We start from the raw sequence: 19,434 nt of genomic DNA, 5'->3' as shown, positions 1-19,434 counted from the left end.
TATCTTGAATCTATGTCCCCTGGTTCTAGAATTCTCCACCAAGGGAAACAATTTTATCCTGTCCACTCTTATCTATTCCCCTCATAATTTTGTACACCTCAATCATGTCACCTCTCAGCCTTCTTTGTTCTAAGGAAAATAACCCCAACCTATCCAATCTCTCCTCCACCGAGCCCTGTGGAACACCACTTGAGACAACTTTCCATTGGCAAGGGCATCCATCGACCATTACCCTTTGTTTCCTGTTACAAAGCCAACCTTTTATCCAGTTTGCCACATTACCCTGAATCCCATGGGCTTTTACTTTCCTGACCAATCTGCCATGTGGGACCTTGTCAAATGCCTTGCTAAAATCCATTTACACAACATCCACTGCACTACCTTCATCAACCCTTCTTGTCACTTCCTCAAAGAATTCAATCAAATTTGTGAGGCAAAGCCTTCCTTTAACAAATCCATGCTGACCATCCCTGACTAGTCCATGCCTTTCCACATGACGGTTAATCCTATCTCTCAGGATTGATTTTACTAAATTGCTCACCACCGATGTAAGACTAACTGGCCTATAATTGTTTGGCATTTCCTTTGATCCCTTTTTAAACAATGGAACTACGTTTGCATTTCTCCAGTCCTCCGGTACCTCCCCTGTATCTAGTGAAGATTGGAAAATCATCCTCAGAGCATCTGCTATCTCCTCCCTGACTTCCTTCAGCAGCCTCGGAAACAATCCATCTGGTCCTGGTGACTTATCAACTTTCAAGGATTTCGACCCTTCGAGTACTTCCTCTCTCTTTATGACTATCCCATCCAATATCTCGCAGTGTTCCTCCTGGACTACTATATCTACACCCTCCCTTTCCTTTGTAAACACGGAGACAAAATATTCATTCAAAACCCTTCCCACAGCCTCTGCATCTACACACGTTTCCATCTTCATCTCTGATAGGTCCCGCTTTTTCCTTAACTAACCTTTTAGCAATGTTGTAGTGTACTGCGACAGCTTGGCTAAGGACATTGCTAGTTCTGGAACACAAACCTTTACTGCTCTATACTGTTTCACTGTGTCTTCTGTATCCTTATCTAACCCTAGCCACCAACGATAGCTACTTATTAGACTCTTTGTCAAACTCATCCCTAAGTGTTGATCATATAGATCATATAGCAACTACAATCTGTACCTTTTTAGGAATTTTCATTCTGGCTCCCCACATAACACAATCTTTATCAACTCTTACCCATAAAAAATGGCCTGATTTCTAAATCCAGTATCTGTGTTGGCCACCCATTTGCGACATAATCATATACCCTTGCCAATACAAGAGCTTCTGAGTTGTTCTCCCAATGTCATTGGCTGTAACTGGCAATTCATCTACATGTGAAAAGAAAAGTACATCTTCCCTATTGGGCTCTACCTCTGAGGGGGATGATAATCGGGGGATGGTAATCTGAACATTGCGTCGGCATTACAATGATCTTCTGATTGTCTGTGCTTAATGTCATACCAATAAACAGACAAAATCAATGCCCTTCTCTGCATTCAGGTTGCAGCTGAAGTGGCTGCTAAAGACTTTGGATTCAAAATAGCTGTTAGTGGATTTTGATTGTGAAACTATGATCATACGAGTATTTATGAAATATTCTTACTCCATATATCAAAGACAATGCTTCATGTTCTATCTGAGAATTTCACTCACTGGCACTGAAAGTGCATGAAGCAAATGCAACCGATCTCTCCTCACCATCATCCAACATCTGAGAGATCACAGCACCTACTCTGTATCGCGAGGCATCACATGCTAGCTTAATCTTTTTGGACACATTGTAATGTACAAGCATTGTTCTATCTACCAACTGACTTTTACAGAGCTTGAATGCTTTGTCACACTCTTTTGTTCAATTTCACGGAACATCTTTCCTGAAGGATTAATTCAGTGGATGCAATATGGTTGCCAAATTTCATACGAATTTACCAGATTAGGCCCAAAAAAGATCTGATCTCAAGCAATATTCTGAGGGTGAGGTGCATTTCTTATTGCTTGAACCTTATTCTTGGTAGGGTGTAACCCACCTTTGTCCACCCCGTGACCCAAATACTCTATAGAGATTTGAAACATTTTACACTAGTCTGCCTTTGCCCGAACTCCATACTTTTCAAATGTTGGAGTACCTTTTTCAGTCTGTCGTCATAGGTCTGCCTGTTTGGAGCAGAAATAACTATATCATCTAAATGATTAAGTACTTACTGAATTCTTTGCAAAATTTGGTTAATCACCCCTTGGAAAATTCTGGGAGCTGAAGAAAAACCAAATGGCAGCCTATGAAACTGAAAAAGACCCATGTGTGTATTAAAAGTCAAATATTAGGGGAGACGGTGACACAATGGTAATGTCACTGGACTAGTAATCCAGAGGCCCAGGCTGATGTGTTCAAATCCCACCATGGCAGCTGGTGGAATTTAAATTCAGTTAATAAAATCTGGGATTGAAAGATAGCCTCAGTAATGGTGATCATGAAACTATCGTCAATTGTCATGAAAACCCATCTGCCATCCTTACCTGGTCTGGTCTACATGTGACTCCAGACTGGCAGCAATGCGGTTGACCCTTAACTGCCCCCTGAAATGGCCGAGGAAGCCATTCAGTTAAAGAGCATTTAGGGGTGGGCAACAAATGCTGACCTTCCCAGCAACACCCACATCCCATGAAGGAATGAAGAAAAAAATGACTTAGACTCATTGTCTAACTCAAGTTGCAGGTAGGCATTTGTCAGATATAACTTTGAAAAAATCTGATTTCCTGACAACATTGTGAACAGATCCTCCAAGTTTGGCAAAGTGTTGAGTGGATTACATTCTAGTACTTGATTTACAGTTACCTTATAATCACCACATAATCATATGACTTTGGTACTACCACTAGGGGAGTAGCCCAATTACTCCGTTCTGCCCTAGTCTCAAGCCTTTTCAGTTCTTGCTCTACTTTCTCCCTTAGAGCATTGGGTACTGGACAAGGCCTGCAATAAACTAGTCTTGTGTTCCTTTGAACCTGTAAATTAGCCTTGTATCCTTGAATCAGTTTGCAGTACTCATCAGAATGTCGGATGAAGGTAAATAGAGAAAACGCTGGCTGGAGGAAAGAGCAGTCACTGCATATGGTTGTTGAACAGCAGGTCAATGACCGGTCGGTTGAGATCCATACAATCCAAAGCACAAGGATGTCTAGTGGAAATTCATAAAGTATTGTGGTCCAAGTAGCGGAGCTCTGGTAAACATGAGGTCAATTTGGGTGCATCAGTCACTTATCGATCACGTTGTCTTGTGTTGTGTATTTTGCTTTTACACAAAAAGCTCATTCCAATTTAACTGCTGCTAACCAGTTTGTTCCTCATAAAGCTGGTTTTCACCCTTCACCACAATGATGGGCAATTTTGGACATTGCTCATTGTATGTGACTGGAACTGACACAGTTCAAATTATGGGCATTTTCTCTCCTCCATAACCTGGTAATTCTGTGTGATTTCTCCAGCTGATGTTGACTAAATTTTTCAAGATCCAGTGATTCAGGAATCATGTTAACTGTTGCCAGACTGTGATACTTTGGCAGGACAAAAACACTGGTGCATGCACATGGAGTTCTAGTACCCAACTGAACTGATTTATTCCAGTTTTGGTTTATATACATATATACACAAATGGCCACTAGAGGGTACTATTACAATACTGATTTAGTATCTGAGGGGAGGTGGTAGATGGTAATCAGCAGGTTTCTTTGCCTATGTTTGACCTGATGTCATGAGTAATGTTCCCTCTAAGCTATGCAACCTCTCAGAAACCCAAAAGCTCCTGCTCAGACGATGCACAAGTTGGTCCCTTTAAGTTAATGCATGTGTGCAGCTGCACAAAGAAATTTAAAGCTGTCGCCCACTTAAACGAATTGGCTGCACCCAACAAAAAAAATTGACCATGAGACTTCATGGGGTCTAGGGTCAATGTTGAGGACTTCTAGGGCCACTCCTTCCCAACTATATACTGCTGTGCCACAATGCCTGGTGAAAAGACCCTGGGATGGTGGTGGAGGAGTCTGGGACATTGGCTGAAAGGTACATTTCTGGGCATATGACTGTTAGGTTGTTGCTGGACTAGTCTGTGGGACAGCTCTCCCACTATTAGCGCAGATCCAGGAGAATTTTGCAAGGCTGCCATAGCTCGAAGTACCTTTGTTGTGTCCAGTGCCTGCATTGATCCATCTTGTTTTATTATATTAATATTACATTTTGTAGTGGTCAGAGTGGCTTGCTAGGCCATTTCAGAGTCAACCACCACATTCCTGTGGGTGTGAAATCACACTTAGGCCTGGCCCAGTCAGGACAGCAAATGTTCTTCCCGAAAGGACATTAGTGAACCAGATTTTTTAAAAACAACAATCCAGTAGTTTCATGGTCACCAACTTTTAACTCAATAAATGAATTTAAATTCCCCAGCTGCCATAAACTCTTGCCTCTGGATCATTAGGCAGATCTCTCTATTGCTAGTCTAGTAACATAATTGCAACGCTACTTTTGACAACTTCACTTGTGCTGCTTCTCAAACTATTACTTTAAGGTGCTCGTTGTTTGCAGCCACTTATATATGATTGATCTATATCATTTATTTGTCTCTCTTGCACAAAGACTAGTACAGGATAAGTTATTGATGATCGAGTCTATTTATAGATATGTCATGCTGTGCCTCTTTTAATTGGTGTGAAGGAACATTAGACACTGTACCGATGTTCCGACGAGTATCATTTGCAGTGAGCTTGGATTTCAGGGACTGGATGACCTGTTTATTTGTTATGAAGCCGCACTTAGTTGTGACTGATTCCTCTTTTCTACCCGTATCTTTAAAAAAAAACTTTTTATTTTACCCAAGCCTTTAAGCTCCTTACTTCAGTGTTTTCTTTTAGAATGCAGTCGTTTAATTCGCCACAGCAAAGAAGTGGTGGAATGCCATTGTGTCAGGGGGTGAATGGCCCTGCCCTGCTGTATTCACAAGCCCGCGGGCGCGGGGGCGGGGGCTGGGGGGTGGGGACCGGTCAGTGGCTACTCATTTGTTAGTTTCAAGGTACGTGGTCATAGTCGTGGAGACGTCACAAAGCCCCCAGCTAGTACTGAAACTCACGCCAACTGCAAGCTGCCAGCTACCCAAACCTGTCCCCTCTCTCCTACCGGAATCCAAAGCAGCATGTTCACTTGACTTCTCCCATACCGAAGCCCGACAGCCTGCGAAGGGATGTCAAGCCCTTCCAATTGGAAGAACCGTCCTGATATGTGGAGTCACGACCAGTGCAATCGATCCGCGACAGACCGTGTGTGGTTTGTTGATATTGGGGGTAGGTCACTGAGGCGCTGGGGGGGGGGAAGGCTTTGCCCACTTGGATGTGTAATGGAAGTTTGAAATCCATTCAATGGGGACATGTACATTTGTGCAAGTTTTGCTTTTTTTTATTACAATACCAAAATATGTATCTATTTTTTGGGTAAGGTTAAATTCGAATATACCAATGCTATGTTTACTAGGGATCCACAAGATGTGAACCCAAATACGTGTAAATACTTGTTTAAGGAATAAATCAATCTGAAAAGGGTAGGGGTCGAGGTTGTCACTACAGATAACTATAACTCTAAACATGTAACAATCGGGGTGAAAGATTAGCCCTTCATTCGCCAAGTATCTGTTATGAAACGGTGCACAAATGACACAATTGCGAGGACATTAATGTCCCAACACCTTTCAATGGATACTTACCGTGCAGAATCTTGACATCTGTTTATCGTACGTGCGATGGGACTTGTGAACTTCCCCCCTTCAAACTGGGAGGGGGCCGGGGAGAAGTGTATTACGGGAATTGTATGAAATGATAAGAGACAGGACGTCAGCAACCTTCCATTGACGACACTAATCATTCTGTATCTAGACCAGTGTTATTGTCATGGTATGACAAGCTGAGGCTACTATTGGTGTGTGAATGAGGTCATTTAAATAAATTAAAAGCCAGGCGGGTACCTTATTTATATCATCTTCCAAATGGAAGTCCTCCGTCCCAAGTTAACATCTAAATATTTATCGAGTACAGATGGGAGTGCCTACACCGTTTAAGTTAACATTTTAAACCAATGGTGGATAATGCTTTTAAAACTGCTTGAGAAAACCAAGGGGCTTGTTTTTTTCCCCATAAAAGCAAAATACCGCGGATGCTGGAAATCTGAAATAAAAACAGAAAAATGCTGGAAAAACTCAGGTCTGGCAGCTTCTACGGAGCGAGAAACAGAGTTAACGTTTCCAGAGCTTGTTTTTTTAAAATCGGGATTTAGCCCACATGGGAGTGATTTGCCAAGCGCAGGTGATGTGAAATTACTACTTGTAGCGGTTGGTGCTTCTCTGTTTGAATCATGTTGGTGCTCATATTGTAACTTTATTACAGCAAAATGTATAAAAATACTTTATTAACTGTATCTATCATAGCCCAGATACATAACATAGTACTTTCTCCTCCTTTTGGGCATCTTGCCCACTCACCTTTTCATTTTAAATCCTCCTTCTCTGCCGCCCACCCATGTAAAATAAATTCTCACCGTGATAGCATCACTGCCTTCCTACCTCAGCCTCTGCGTTTTCAATCTTCATCTCAATTTATCATGCTCTCTCTCCTCTGAGTATCGTCTCTTAATCTCTCCCTCCCATGTAAACTCCCAGCCCATATTCATAGCCACCCCTTGACGTGACCACGTAGTCTCAATACTCTCATCGTGTCAATCAAAAATAAGGCCATCTCTAATCACTTCCTTGTATTGCTCTCCACCTATATCCCCTTTCCGCATTCCAACCCAACCTCCATTTGCACCCCTGGAAATAAAAATACCCCCAATTTACTTACAACTGCACTTTGAAAATCCCAACTGCCTAGCCTTTGGCCCTCCATTTGCCCCAACATTTCTGTAGCTTCTGATTTGCTGAACCGCACTCTCACCTACACCCTTAATGGCCTAGTCCCCAATAAACCCATTACTCTCTCTCAGCCTGACCATTCCCTGTAACGGCCCTCACATCCACTTCCTTAAGTCCAAGGACCACAGACATGAATGGATATGGCACACAATTACTTTACCCATTCATCACCAGATCTGACTGGACCACATAAAACACTATTGCGTCCTGCTTTCATCTTTTCTTTATTGTAAATTGTCTTCTTAAATCCCTCTGCCCTAACCCCTCCACCTCATCTCCAACAATAAGTGCAAGGAGTTCATGAACTTCTTTGTCATGAGGATGGACACAATTTGGTCAACAGCCTCTGCCACCTTTCTCCATGCCCTAGCCCACCAGGCCAGACTTTCCTAACATTTTACCCTGTCCTAGACTCAAATTTCCATCTTTCTCCAGTTTTGCTCCTATCTCCCCTCATGGCCTTTCTAAGTTCACCTTCACCATGACACCCACCTCCTGTTCCCTTGACCCTGTTCTCATTATACCACTAACTAACCAACCTCCCTTCCTCGTCCCCAAGTTAGCAACATCAGTTAACAGTTCTGTCTCTCTCTCCAGGTGTTGTTCCTCTCTCCTTTAAACCTGTTGACAGCACCCTTCTCCTCAAAAAAAAGGCCTTGATCTCACTGTGGTTGCAAACCACCACCCCCATCTCCAAACTCGCTATCCTGTTCAAAGTCCTTGAACATGTTGTCACCTTCCAGATGCATGCTTACCTTTCACAGAACTATTTGAATCCCTTCAATCTGATTTCTGCCCCATCACACTCCAAAAATGCTCTTATCAAAGACACAAATAATATACTATATGACTGTGACAAAGGTAAACCATCACTGCTCATCATTCTCAGTCGTCATGACTATGGATCCTATCCCCAAATTACTTATGGACATATTGAACTTTTAAGTAAGATGTGTTTTTTGAAAAAGGACATACAGTCTCAAGCCAGCTTTTTACTTGTAAGGTAACCACTTGCTGGAAAAGTCCTATGTGGATTACTTGACCAACTAGTTCAGAAAGAACAGAATGTTGTATCTAAAAGGTGTGACACGGCCTACTTCACACAGAGGCACTTCAAAGGAAAAGATACAAGCAAACTGAACTGTAATCTCCTGTGGTTGCGGAGATAATGGAAAATGATTACCATCTCAGCCGAAACCACTCCTGTTGAGTTATATCCCAGACTGTGAACATGAACTGAGTTAAAAAGAAAGCAGATCTGGACGAAAGACATGGTTGTTTTTTCCTTTCCAGGAATACACAAGGAAAGGGTTTTAAAAAAGCCAACTGCAACCTTAGTTCTGCGTGCTAGTCTGGTGTTCTATTCTACTGTGCATGTGTGGGCTGTGAAGGTCACAGCTGAAAAACACCAACTGGGCATCCCTGTGCTTGCAGATAAAAAAAGTCCTCTCTCTCTCTCTCTCTGATTGCTGGAAGCAAGTCACAAGTCAGCAAACCCACAGTTGAAAAGGAAACAGGAAAACTTCTTTCAGCTAACCTAAAGAACCAAGAATCTCCAAACCAACTGCTCAACTGCCAAAGTCAATGCAACCGGAATCACCCCAATTTAACGGCCACAATGTTTCACCATCTACACCTCACGGACAAGCCAAAGGACTGTTTTGCATATCTTTTTAACTTTTATTTTTGGTCTCAATTTCTCATTTCTAATCTGTGTGTATGTATGTTGCATTTTTATTATTTTTTCTTGTGTTTAGTAACTAATAAACTCACTCTTTCTTTGACTCAAAACAGCCTGGTTAAATTGGCTCTTTTAAAAACCATAAATACATTTGGACTGAGAAAAGGTATCCACGAGGGAATGGATCCTTTTTAAATCAACCTTGTTGCAACCAGCTGAGGGGATTGAATAAAGAAAGGGAGCCAGTTCATCCCTCCTCACCTGGCATCATAACAAATTGGGGGAACCTTGCCCGGGGACCGGTCATAACAAATTGGGGGTTTGGTGCCAGAATTGTTCCCACAGATGAAACAAATGAATTAGAGTGGGGAAAGTAAATTATTCCTGCAAAACCAATTCTAAAAACTGCAAAAAGGCTTTCTTGAGTCTGCAGTATTAAAGTGTAAAAATGTCCACATTTGATGCCAATACTTTTCTAGGAGTATTAGGGGAAGTTACTTTTGAGGATATAAAGGTTCCATCCCACAAACTGTTAAAAGATTTAGCGAGGCACTTAGGATTGGAAGTTCACCTGAAAGCTAGAAAACACGAGATTTTAAAAGGGGTGGCTAATGGCCTACAGGTGGAAATTGAGGACGATGAAATGGATAGAGTTTGCGGTAGAGAGATTAAAATTAGAGCAGCGGGAATTAGAATTTCAGGAAAGGGAAAGGGAAAGACAGGAAAGGGCATAAAGAGATGAGAAAGAATTTCAGGACAGAGAGAGAAAGGAATTTTAAACTAAACAGCTCAAGCTGAGGGGCAGGAATTCTACTGTGTCCCTTGCAGACACCACTAGCTCAGACTTAAGGGCTGAGGCAATCTGGTTTCCTCATTTAATCCCTAAGTTTGTTGAAGAAGAGATGGAAGCCTTCTTTATCTCTTTCAGGTGGTCAGCACACCAGTTAAAGTGGCCAGTCCAATATTGGTCCTTATTACTGCAAAGTAAACTTTCAGGTAAAGCTCATGAGGTTTACTCCCTCTTGCCTGAGGAAAGTGCCACTGACTATGAAGCAGCAAAAAGGGCTATTTTGAGTGCATATCAGTTAGCGACAGAGGTGTACCATGAGAAATTCCGTCCCCTCAGGAAACGGCCTGACCAGATGTACCTGGAATTTGAAAGGCTTAAGCAACTTGCTTTTGACCAGTGAGTGAAGCCACTTACGAAATCCTCCATGAAATAATTCTCCTTGAAGAGGTTAAAAATTCCATACTCTTCCCAATAAGAACACACCTAGAGGAACAGAGGGTAACAAGGGCCAGTCAAGCAGCCACACTGGCTGATGATTATGAGCTGATCCACAAACCCTTGTTCCAGAAGAGACCCTCCCTTAGTCACCCCAACCAACTGGAAAGGATAGGGGTGGAGAGAGTGATAGGAAACTGAGCCCCCATGGGAGAGAGGGAAATGCTGGGGGCCCTCCTCAGGACAGAAAGGGTGGCGCTGAGATGAAAAGTGAGGCCAAGAAGCCCATGTGTTTTAACTGCCGCAAGGTTGGGGACCTCTGGGAAAATTGCTGGAGGTTACAGGAAAAACCAGTGGGATTTATACATATACCCGCATACAGAGAATGGGAGTCAGTCAGAGAGCATGCCAGACCAGGCTATGGCTATGACTGCAGCTGCGAATCTCTGTAGAGGCACTCTTGAGAGTGCGGATGAACTTATAAAAATCCCTGAGAGTTTCAAGGGTTTTTGTATCTGAAGGAAGGGCAGCCACATTTCCCCAGGGTGAAGCAAATAAGCCTGTAATAGTACTGAGGGACACATGTGCCAGCCAAACTCCACTGCTGGGAAAAGGCATGACCTTCCTACCAGAGAGCGCAGTAAGTGCCAAGGTGTTGGTTAAGGGGATTGAAGGAGGATTCATGCCCATCCCCTTATACCGGGTGCACCTGGAGTGCGGCCTTGTGTCAGGACCAGTAACCGTGGGAGCCGTCCTTAGTTTGCCTGTGGACGGGGTCGACCTGTCCCTCAGTAATGACCTGGCGGGATCAAAGGTAATAGCATCCCCAGTGGTCTCAGAGAAGCCCAGTGCAGGTCAGGGAGACAGAACAGTTGCAGGAGAAAGTGCCTGGGTTTTTCTCTGACTGTGTGATAACACGGTCTATGGCCAGACAAGTTCTGTCAGTGGAGGCTGAAGCAGCACTGCAAACAGACAACCATCTGGTCTGGCTGTCTGAAACTTTTTTCAGGAGTCTAGAAGTCCCTAAGGAGGTAATAAATAGAGCTTCTTTGGTAGCGGCCCAGCAAGCTGACCCACTGTTAAAAATATTACCTCAGACTGTCCACACTGAAGCTGAGAAGCAGTCCCTGAATGCTGCTCCATTAAAAATAAGGTGCTGATGAGGAAATGGAGACCTCCTCACAGACCTGCAACTGAGGAGTGGACAGTGATCCACCAGGTAGTGGTGCGGTCGAGATACCATAGGGAAATATTGCAGACAGCTCACAAAATTCGGATGGCTGGGTGTGTCAGTATACGCAAAACCCAAGCCCGCATCAGCCAGCATTTTTACTGACCACACCTCCACAGGGATGTAGGAAGGTTTTGCAGAACCTGCCACACCTGCCAGGTTGTGGGAAAACCCCCCCCACCCGTAATAAGACCTGAACTTATGATTCCTGTGTCTGTTTTTGGGGAACCATTCAGCAAGGTGTTAGTGCACCATGGGGGGCCACTGCCCAAAACAAAAGGGGGCCACCAGTATATCCTTACCATCATGGACGTGGCTACCCATTTCCCAGAGGCTGTTCCCCTGAGAACCATACCTGCCAAAACAGTGGTGGGGGAATTGATCCGATTCTTTACCAGGTATGGCCTTCCCACTGAGATCCAGTCGGATCAGGGCTCAAATTTCATGTCCAAAGTATTCCAGGAAGTCATGGGTAATCTGGACATGACCCAGTTGAAGTCTTCAGTGTATCACCCGCAGTTGCAGAGGGCGCTGGAACGGTACCACTAGACCCTAAAAATAATAATCAGGGCATACTGCCACGAGTACCCCTATGACTGGGATAAGGGATTAGGCTTTATTCTGTTCGCAACCAGGGGCTCACCCAATGAGCCCACTGGTTTTATTCTGTTTTAATTAGTTTACAGGCACCAAGTGCGAGGGCCTCTGAAACTAATCAAGGAGAGGTTTTTAGAACAGAAGGAGAAAGCCTCCATGTTAGACTACGTAACAGTGTTCCAGGACTAACTCACGAGAGCCTGTGATGTGGCCCGAGAACACTTGAAAATTTCCCAGACAGCTATGAAAAAACAGGCAGACAAACATGCCAGGGCCTGAACATTTCAGCCAGGAGACTATGGATTAGTGCTCCTACCAATACCAGGTGAACCCTTAAAAGCCCGGTATAGTGGCCCATACAGAGTAGCAAAGAAGCTTGGGGAAGTAAACTAATTGAGACCCCGGATCAGGGGAATAAGCAAAGGGTGTGCCATGTCAACATGATAAAGCAATATCACATTGGAGGGGGGACAAGCAGGTAACAGTCTGTCCCATTGCCACCGACCTAGAGGATGAAGGTAGCAGTGGAGATGAATTGGAGATGTGGGTGAGGCCATTGAACCTCACTACCTGGCTAACCAACACAGAGATACTAGCGAACTTAGACTCCCTACTCACCCACCTCAGTGCAGAACACCGAGCAGACTTGATGAGGCCGCTCACTAAATTTAAAGGCTTATGCAGGGACAAGCCAGACTGCACCACTTTAGCTCTACATGATGTGGATGTGGGCAAGGCCCCTCCCATAAGGCAACATCCCTATCGTCTAGGCCCAGAAAAGCTGGCCCAGGTTCAGGAGGAGATTAACTATACCCTGGAGCACCAACTAATAGAGCCTAGCAGCAGTTACTGGACATCCCCAGTTGTGCTCATGCTCGTGCCCAAGCCAGACGGCTCCACAGGAATTCGGAAAAGTTAATGCAGCGACCAGAGCTGTCTCCTACCTGATACCCCGGCTGGAAGACTGCACAGGTAGAGTAGGTAAAGCAGCCCACATTACAAAGATAGATTTACTCAAGGGATATTGCCAGGTTCCCTTGACTGCCCACGCGAAGGAAATCTTCGCCTTCCTAACTCTGGATGGGTTACATCAGTGTCGATCATGCCATTTGGACTCCTAAATGCCCCAACTTTTCAAAGGCTGATGAACCAGTTGGTGATGGGCTTATCCAATTGCGTAATGTACCTAGACGACCTCCTAGTGTACAGTGATACCTGGGAAACTCACTTAGAGCAACTGGAAGCCCCCATCCAGAAAGTACAGTCAGCTGACCTAGTGGTCAATCTTGCAAAGTGCGAGTTCGCTAAGGCTCAAGAGACCTATTTAGGACAAGTATTGAGTCAAGGACAAGTACTGCCCAGGGCTGCAAAGGTACAAGCAGTAGCACAGTTCCCCATTCCCACAACAAAATGGGAAATCATGGGGGAGAATTTTTCCTATGGTGGGTGGGCTGGGTGGGAGCATGCGGGGGCGGGCGAGGAGCCAATCGCCGCCCGCGATCAACTATGTGCTGTCATTTTAAAGAGGTGGGCCAGTTAAGCCAGTAGCGCTCAGCACTACCTGTGCGGATGGGGGGAGGGGGGGAGTCAGGGCCTGCGCTCTTACGCACATGTCCGTGAAAGAGCACAGCAATCTCCCTGAGGCACGGAGCTGCCTCAGGGAGATTGAATAGACAATAAAAAACTAATAAATGATGCTAAAATTTATTTAAACATGTCCCCTCATGTGACAATGTCACGAGTTGGGACATGTTTGTAAAGCTGGGGAAATTATTTTAGTGATTTTACAAAAACTGCAGGAAACCTCACCCTCATGAGGCTTCCTGAAAAAATTAAAGGCCACTTGGGCTTTTCGGCTGCCCGCCAAACCTTAAGGTTGGACGGGCAGCGTTCTTAACTAGTTTAATTGCGTTCTTAATGGCCTTAATAGGCCGTTGATATTTCGGCGGGCACGCAGCCGACTCCAACGCATGCCCGCCAAACAAAATATCGAGATGACATTGGGAAGCACACCCGACGTCATTGCGCGTCATTTTACGCCTCAACGTGTTGGGCCTGCCCCCCCCACGCCAACTGGAAGATTCAGCTGATGAGGTTCTTGGGTATGTGTGGGTTCTTTTGCAAGTTTATCCCAAACTTCAGCACAGTAGCCAGCCCGCTGACAGATCAGTACAGAAAAAAGCAAAGGCAGTATGGACTGAGAAATGCCAGACAGCTTTCGAAAGGCTGATGGCCACTTTAATAGCCGAGCCTGAGCTTGCAGCTCCCAACTTGAACCAAACATTTAAGGTAGCCATCGATGCGAGTGACATCGGGGTATGAACCGTCCTCTTCCAGGAAGACAAACCAGGGATAGAGAGACCAATTGGGTACTTCTCCTAAAAACTAAACAAGTATCAGAAGCGATACCCCACAGTGGAGAAGGAAACCCTCGGTTTGTTACTGGCTCTCAAACACTTTGGTATATATTTCCAGAATGGATACAGAGAGACCACAGTCTATACTGACCACAACCCGCTTACTTTTGTGGAAAAACTTAAGATACATTGCCGTGTTATTCCGTTGGAGTTTGCTCCTCCAACCGTAACACCCAAAACTCACCCACATTGCCGGGAAATCAAATGTGATTGCAGACACCCTACCCAGAACTTAACGAGACACGGTTAGAATGGAAAAGATAATATTGACCAAGACTAGAAGAATCAATGTGCTTGTGAGTGTGCCTGTTGTTTTATATTTAATTTATTTCACCTTTTGTAATGAAATGAGAATGAATCATTCATCATGTGGGGAAGTGCCGTGTCTAAGGATCCTATCCCCGAATTACTTATTGAATTTTTAAGTAAGACGTATTTTTTTAAAAAAGGACCTACAAGTAAAAAGCTGGCTGACACTGTAAGATAACCACTTGTTGGAAAATTCCAATGTGGATTACTTGACCAACTAGAGAGAACAGAACGTCGTATCTATATGGTGTGACACATCCTACTTCAGACAAAGGCACTTCAAAGGAAAAGGTACAAGCAAACTGAAATCTGTTCTGATGAAGAGTCATATGGACTTGAAACGTCAACTGTGGTCCTCTCTGCAGATGCTGTCAGACCTGCTGAGTTTTTCCAGCTATTTTTGTTTTTGTTTCAGATTTCCAGCATCCGCAGTATTTTGCTTTTATCTGAACTGTGATCTCCTGTGGTTGTGGAGATAATGGAAAATGATTACTGTCTCAGCCGAAACCACCTCCTGTTGAGTTATATCCCAGACTGTGATCATGAACTGAGTTAAGTTGTGCAGCTCCCACAAGACTCAAGAAGCTTGACACCATCCAGAACAAAGCAGCCCACTTGATTGTCACCACATCCACAAACACTCACTCCCTCCACCACCGACGCACAGTAGCCTGCACATCAGGAATTCACCAAGGCTCCTTAGACAGCATCTTCCAAACCCATGACCACTACCATCTAGAAGGACAAGGGCAGCAGATACATAGGAACACCACCACCTGGAAGTTCCCCTCCAAGTCACTCACTATCCTGACTTGGAAATATATCGCTATTCCTTCACTGTCGCTGGGTCAAAATCCTGGAACTCCCTTCCTAACAGTGCTGTGGGTGTACCTACACCACATGGACTGCAGCGGTTCAAGAAGGCAGCTCACCACCACCTTCTCAAGGGCAACAAGGGATGGGCAATAAATGCTGGCCCAGTCAATGAAGCCCACATCCCGCGTATGAATAATAAAAAAAGCAAACAGATCTGGGCGAAAGACATGGTTGTTTGTTCCCTTCCAGGAATATACAAGGAAAGGGGTTTAAAAAAGCCAACTGCCCCCTTAGATCTGTTTGCTAGTCTGGTGTTCTACTCTGGTGTGTTTGCACTGTGAAGGTCACAGCTGAAGAACATCAATTGGACATTCCTGCGCTTGCAGGTAAAAAAGTCCTCTCTCTCTCCGATTGCTGGAAGCCAGTCACAAGTCAGCAAAGCCACAGCTGAAAAGGAAACAGGAAAACTCCTTTCAGCTAACCTGCAGAATCAAGAATCTCCAAACCAACTGCTCAACTGCTATGGTCAGTGCTATCGGAATCACCCCAACTTAATGGCCGCAAGGTTTCACCATCTACTCCTCACGGACAAGCCAAAGGACTGATTCTTATATCTTTTTAAGTTTTATTTTTAGACTCATTTCTAATTTGCGTCAATTTGTGTTGTGTTTTTATTATTTTTTCTCGTGTTTCATAACTAATAAATGCACTCTTTCTTTGATTCAAGACAGCCTGGTTAAATTGACTGCTTTTAAAACATAAATACATTTGGACTGGGAAAAGGTATCCACTAGGGAAAGGATCTTTTTTAAATTAACCTTATTGCGACCAACCAAGGGCGCTGAATAAAGAAAGGGAGCCAGTTTTTTTTATTCATTTACAGGATGTGGGCTTTCGCCCAGATCCGATTGCTTTTTTTATTATCCATACATGGGATGTGGGCTTCATTGGCTGGGCCAGCATTTATTGCCATCCCTCATTGCCCTTGAGGTGGTGATGAGCTGCTTTCTTGAACCGCTTCAGTCCATGTGGTGTAGGTACACCCACAGTGCTGTTGGGAAGGGTGTTCCAGGATTTTGACCCAGTGACAGTGAAGGAACAGTGATATATTTCCAAGTCAGGATGGTAAATGACTTGGAGGGGAACTTCCAAGTGGTGGTGTTCCCATGTATCTGCTGCTCTTGTCCTTCCAGATGGTAGTGGTCGTGGTTTTGGAAGGTGCTGTCTAAGGAGTCTTGGTGAATTCCTGCAGTGCATCCTTTAGATGGTACACACTGCTGCAACTGTGTGTCGGTGGTGGAGGGAGTAAATGTTTGTGGATGTGGTGCCAATCAAGCGGGCTACTTTGTCTTGGATGGTGTCAAGCTTATTGAGTGTTGTGGGAGCTGCACTCATCCAGGCAGGTGGGGAGTATTCCATCACATTCCTGACTTGCGCCTTGTAGATGATGGACAGGCTTTAGGGAGCCAGGAGGTGAGTTCATCTCTCCTTGCCTGAGAGCATAACAAATTGTAGGAATCTCGCCCAGGAACCCGTCGTGACACAATCTACATGCAGCCTTTGACACAGTTAACCACATCATCCTCCTCCAAGTCGCTCCACTGTCATCTAGTGGGATGGGACTGCACTCACTTGGTTCCATTCTTACCTATCTAATTGCAGCTGGAGAATTGCTTTCAATGGCTTCTCTTCCTGCTCCCACGCTGTTACTTCCAGTGATCTCCTGGTCCCCTCCTATTTTTCATCTACAGGCTGCCCCTCAGCAAGATTATCTGAAAACACAGCGTTAGTTTTAACATGTAGGTTGACGTCACTCAGCTCTATCTTGTCACCATGTCTCTTGACTTCTTCACTGTTGCTTAATTATAAGAGTGCTTATCCAGTACTGGATGAGCAGAAATTTCCTCCAATTAAACTTCGGGAATACCAAAATCTTTGGTCTCTACTACACACTCTTTCATTGTTACAAACTCCATCCCTCTTGCTGGCAACTCTGAGGTTAAACCAGGCTGTTTGCAAGCTTAGTGTCATGTTTGACCTCAAGATAAGCTTCCAAAATTATTGTGACATCTGAAATTACTGCTTTGTTCCAGCATATGTATCCTACAATATTAATCAGGTTCTACGCTTTATATTGACCTTATCTGACCACAAGTTTTCATCAGTTTCATCTTGCAGAGAAATAGAGAAACATATGTGTGTGGATCATCATTTGTATTTGTATCACAAGGGATTTCATTGTTATACTTTTGGGTTATACTGCTGTGCAAATAAATATTGGGCAGAGCAGGCTAACTCTTGAGTGCAAAGGATGCCAGGTCCACTTACACGCATGACCAGTGCTGCCGAACCTGAGGGAATATCTAATGCAGAGCTAGTATTTGTGACAGCAACATACCCTTAAAAATTCAAGCTAAATGTTAAAAAAGTGTGCAACTGTACAATAATATTTATAATCTGATTGTGAAATTTTCCTCCAGTGAGAATTAGTATTTCAGAAATTGTCTATGATCTGGGCAACAAAATAATAGATCAGTTAAAGGCTGCTGAAGTTAATGCCAAACATTTGAAGGGTTTTTTGTGAAATCTTTTAGGCAATTGATGATAGAATTTTGTTTTTTATCAGTGGGATAGAGATAAGGGCACAATTAGCCTGAATATTCTAGGATATGGAGGGGAAACTTAGTCATAGATGTGCACCCTGATTATCATCCAATATTCCTACATGCTCAAAATGAATCTGCATAGACGCTAGGGGAGGCCCAGATCAGTTTCAACTTGAATGGATCACATGATTGAATATCCTGGCAAAGATGTCATCTGAATAAAGCCACTTGGTTCAGGTATCTATAGAGCTCTATCCAAGCAAGGAATTATCTCCGATAAAGAGCTACAAAGCCAACATTTTATCTTTACTGCAGGATTTCGAAGTCATAGATTTTCTTATCCAGTTAGAGACTCTGTGAAAATAAACTGCTAAATGTGGACTATATTGCAGACACTCGAAAATCTGCCACTATTTTTTTCTCTCATTTATGGGCTTCACCAGCAAGGCGAGCATTATTGCGTATTTTTAATCTCCCTTGAGAAAGTGTGAAGTGCCTTCTTGAACTGCTGCAGTCCATTTGGTGAAGGAACACACCAGATGTGCTCTAAGGGAGGGAGTTCCCGGGACAGTGCAAAAATGCGATATAGTTCCAAGTTCCAAGATGATGTGTGGCTTGGAAGGGAACTTGTAGATTCTGTTGTTCCCTTATGTCTGCTGTCTTTGCTCTTCTAGCTGCTAGAGATTTCGGGTTTTGAAGGTGCTGTTGGAGGAGGCTTGATGAGTTGTTGCAGTACATCTTGCAGATGACACACACTGGTGCCACTGCACTGGTGGTGGAAGGAATAAATGTTTGAAGTGGCAGAGGGGTGCCACTCAAGCAGGGCTGCTTAATCTCGGATGGTGTTGACCTTCTTGAATGTTATTGGAGGTGCACTCATCCAGGCAAGTGGAGAGTAGTCCATCATACTCTTGTCCTGTGCCTTGTGGATGATGGACAGACTCTGGCTAGTCAGGAGGTGAGTTTTGCCACAACATTCCCAGCCTCTGATCTGCACTTGTAGCCACAGTATTTATATGGTTGGTCCAGTTAAAGTTTTTTGATCAATGGTAACCCTCAGGATGTTGATGGTGAAGGAGTCTGCCATGGTAATGCCATTGAATGTCAAGGGGAGATGGTTAGGTTCTCTCTTGTTTGAGATGGTCATTGCCTAGCACTTGTGTGGTGTGAATATTACTTGACACTTATCAGCCTGAGCCCAAATGTTGTTCAGGTCTTGCTGCATGTGGTCACAGTCTACTTCAGTAAATGAGGAATTGTGAATTATACTGAATAATGTGCAATCATCACCAAACATTCCCACTTCTGACCTTATGTTGGAGAGAAGGTCAATGTTTGAAGTACCTGAAGATGGGTGGTCCTTGGACACCACCCTGAAGAATTTTTGAAGGGATACCCTGGAGCTGAGATGATTGGTCTTTAAAAGCCACAACCATTTCCCTTTGTGCTAGGTAAGATTCAAAGCCGTGGAGAGTTTTCCCCTGATCCCCATTGACTTCGATTTTGCTAGGGGTCCTTGATGCCACACTCGGCGAGGTGCTGCCTTGATGTCAAGGGCACGTACTCT

The 19,434-nt window shown here is 44.1% G+C and overlaps 1 protein-coding gene across 5 annotated transcripts in view; it reads left to right on the top strand.

The window, feature by feature from the left end:
- Nucleotides 1-5,141: 5,141 nt before the first annotated feature.
- The window catches only part of cdc14ab (cell division cycle 14Ab), a 171,821-nt gene continuing 157,528 nt past the window's right edge, over nt 5,142-19,434 (top strand). For all 5 annotated transcript variants that reach the window (XM_078561671.1, XM_078561673.1, XM_078561670.1 and 2 more), the window contains exon 1: nt 5,142-5,369. In XM_078561671.1, coding sequence (XP_078417797.1) covers nt 5,270-5,369 — 100 coding nt within the window. In that variant the 5' untranslated portion in view covers nt 5,142-5,269. The remainder of the gene's footprint in view (nt 5,370-19,434) is intronic.

Source organism: Cetorhinus maximus, chromosome 17 (assembly GCF_964194155.1).
Source record: "Cetorhinus maximus chromosome 17, sCetMax3.hap1.1, whole genome shotgun sequence".
NCBI lineage: Eukaryota > Metazoa > Chordata > Chondrichthyes > Lamniformes > Cetorhinidae > Cetorhinus > Cetorhinus maximus.
This window is presented reverse-complemented; position numbering and strand designations above follow the sequence as displayed.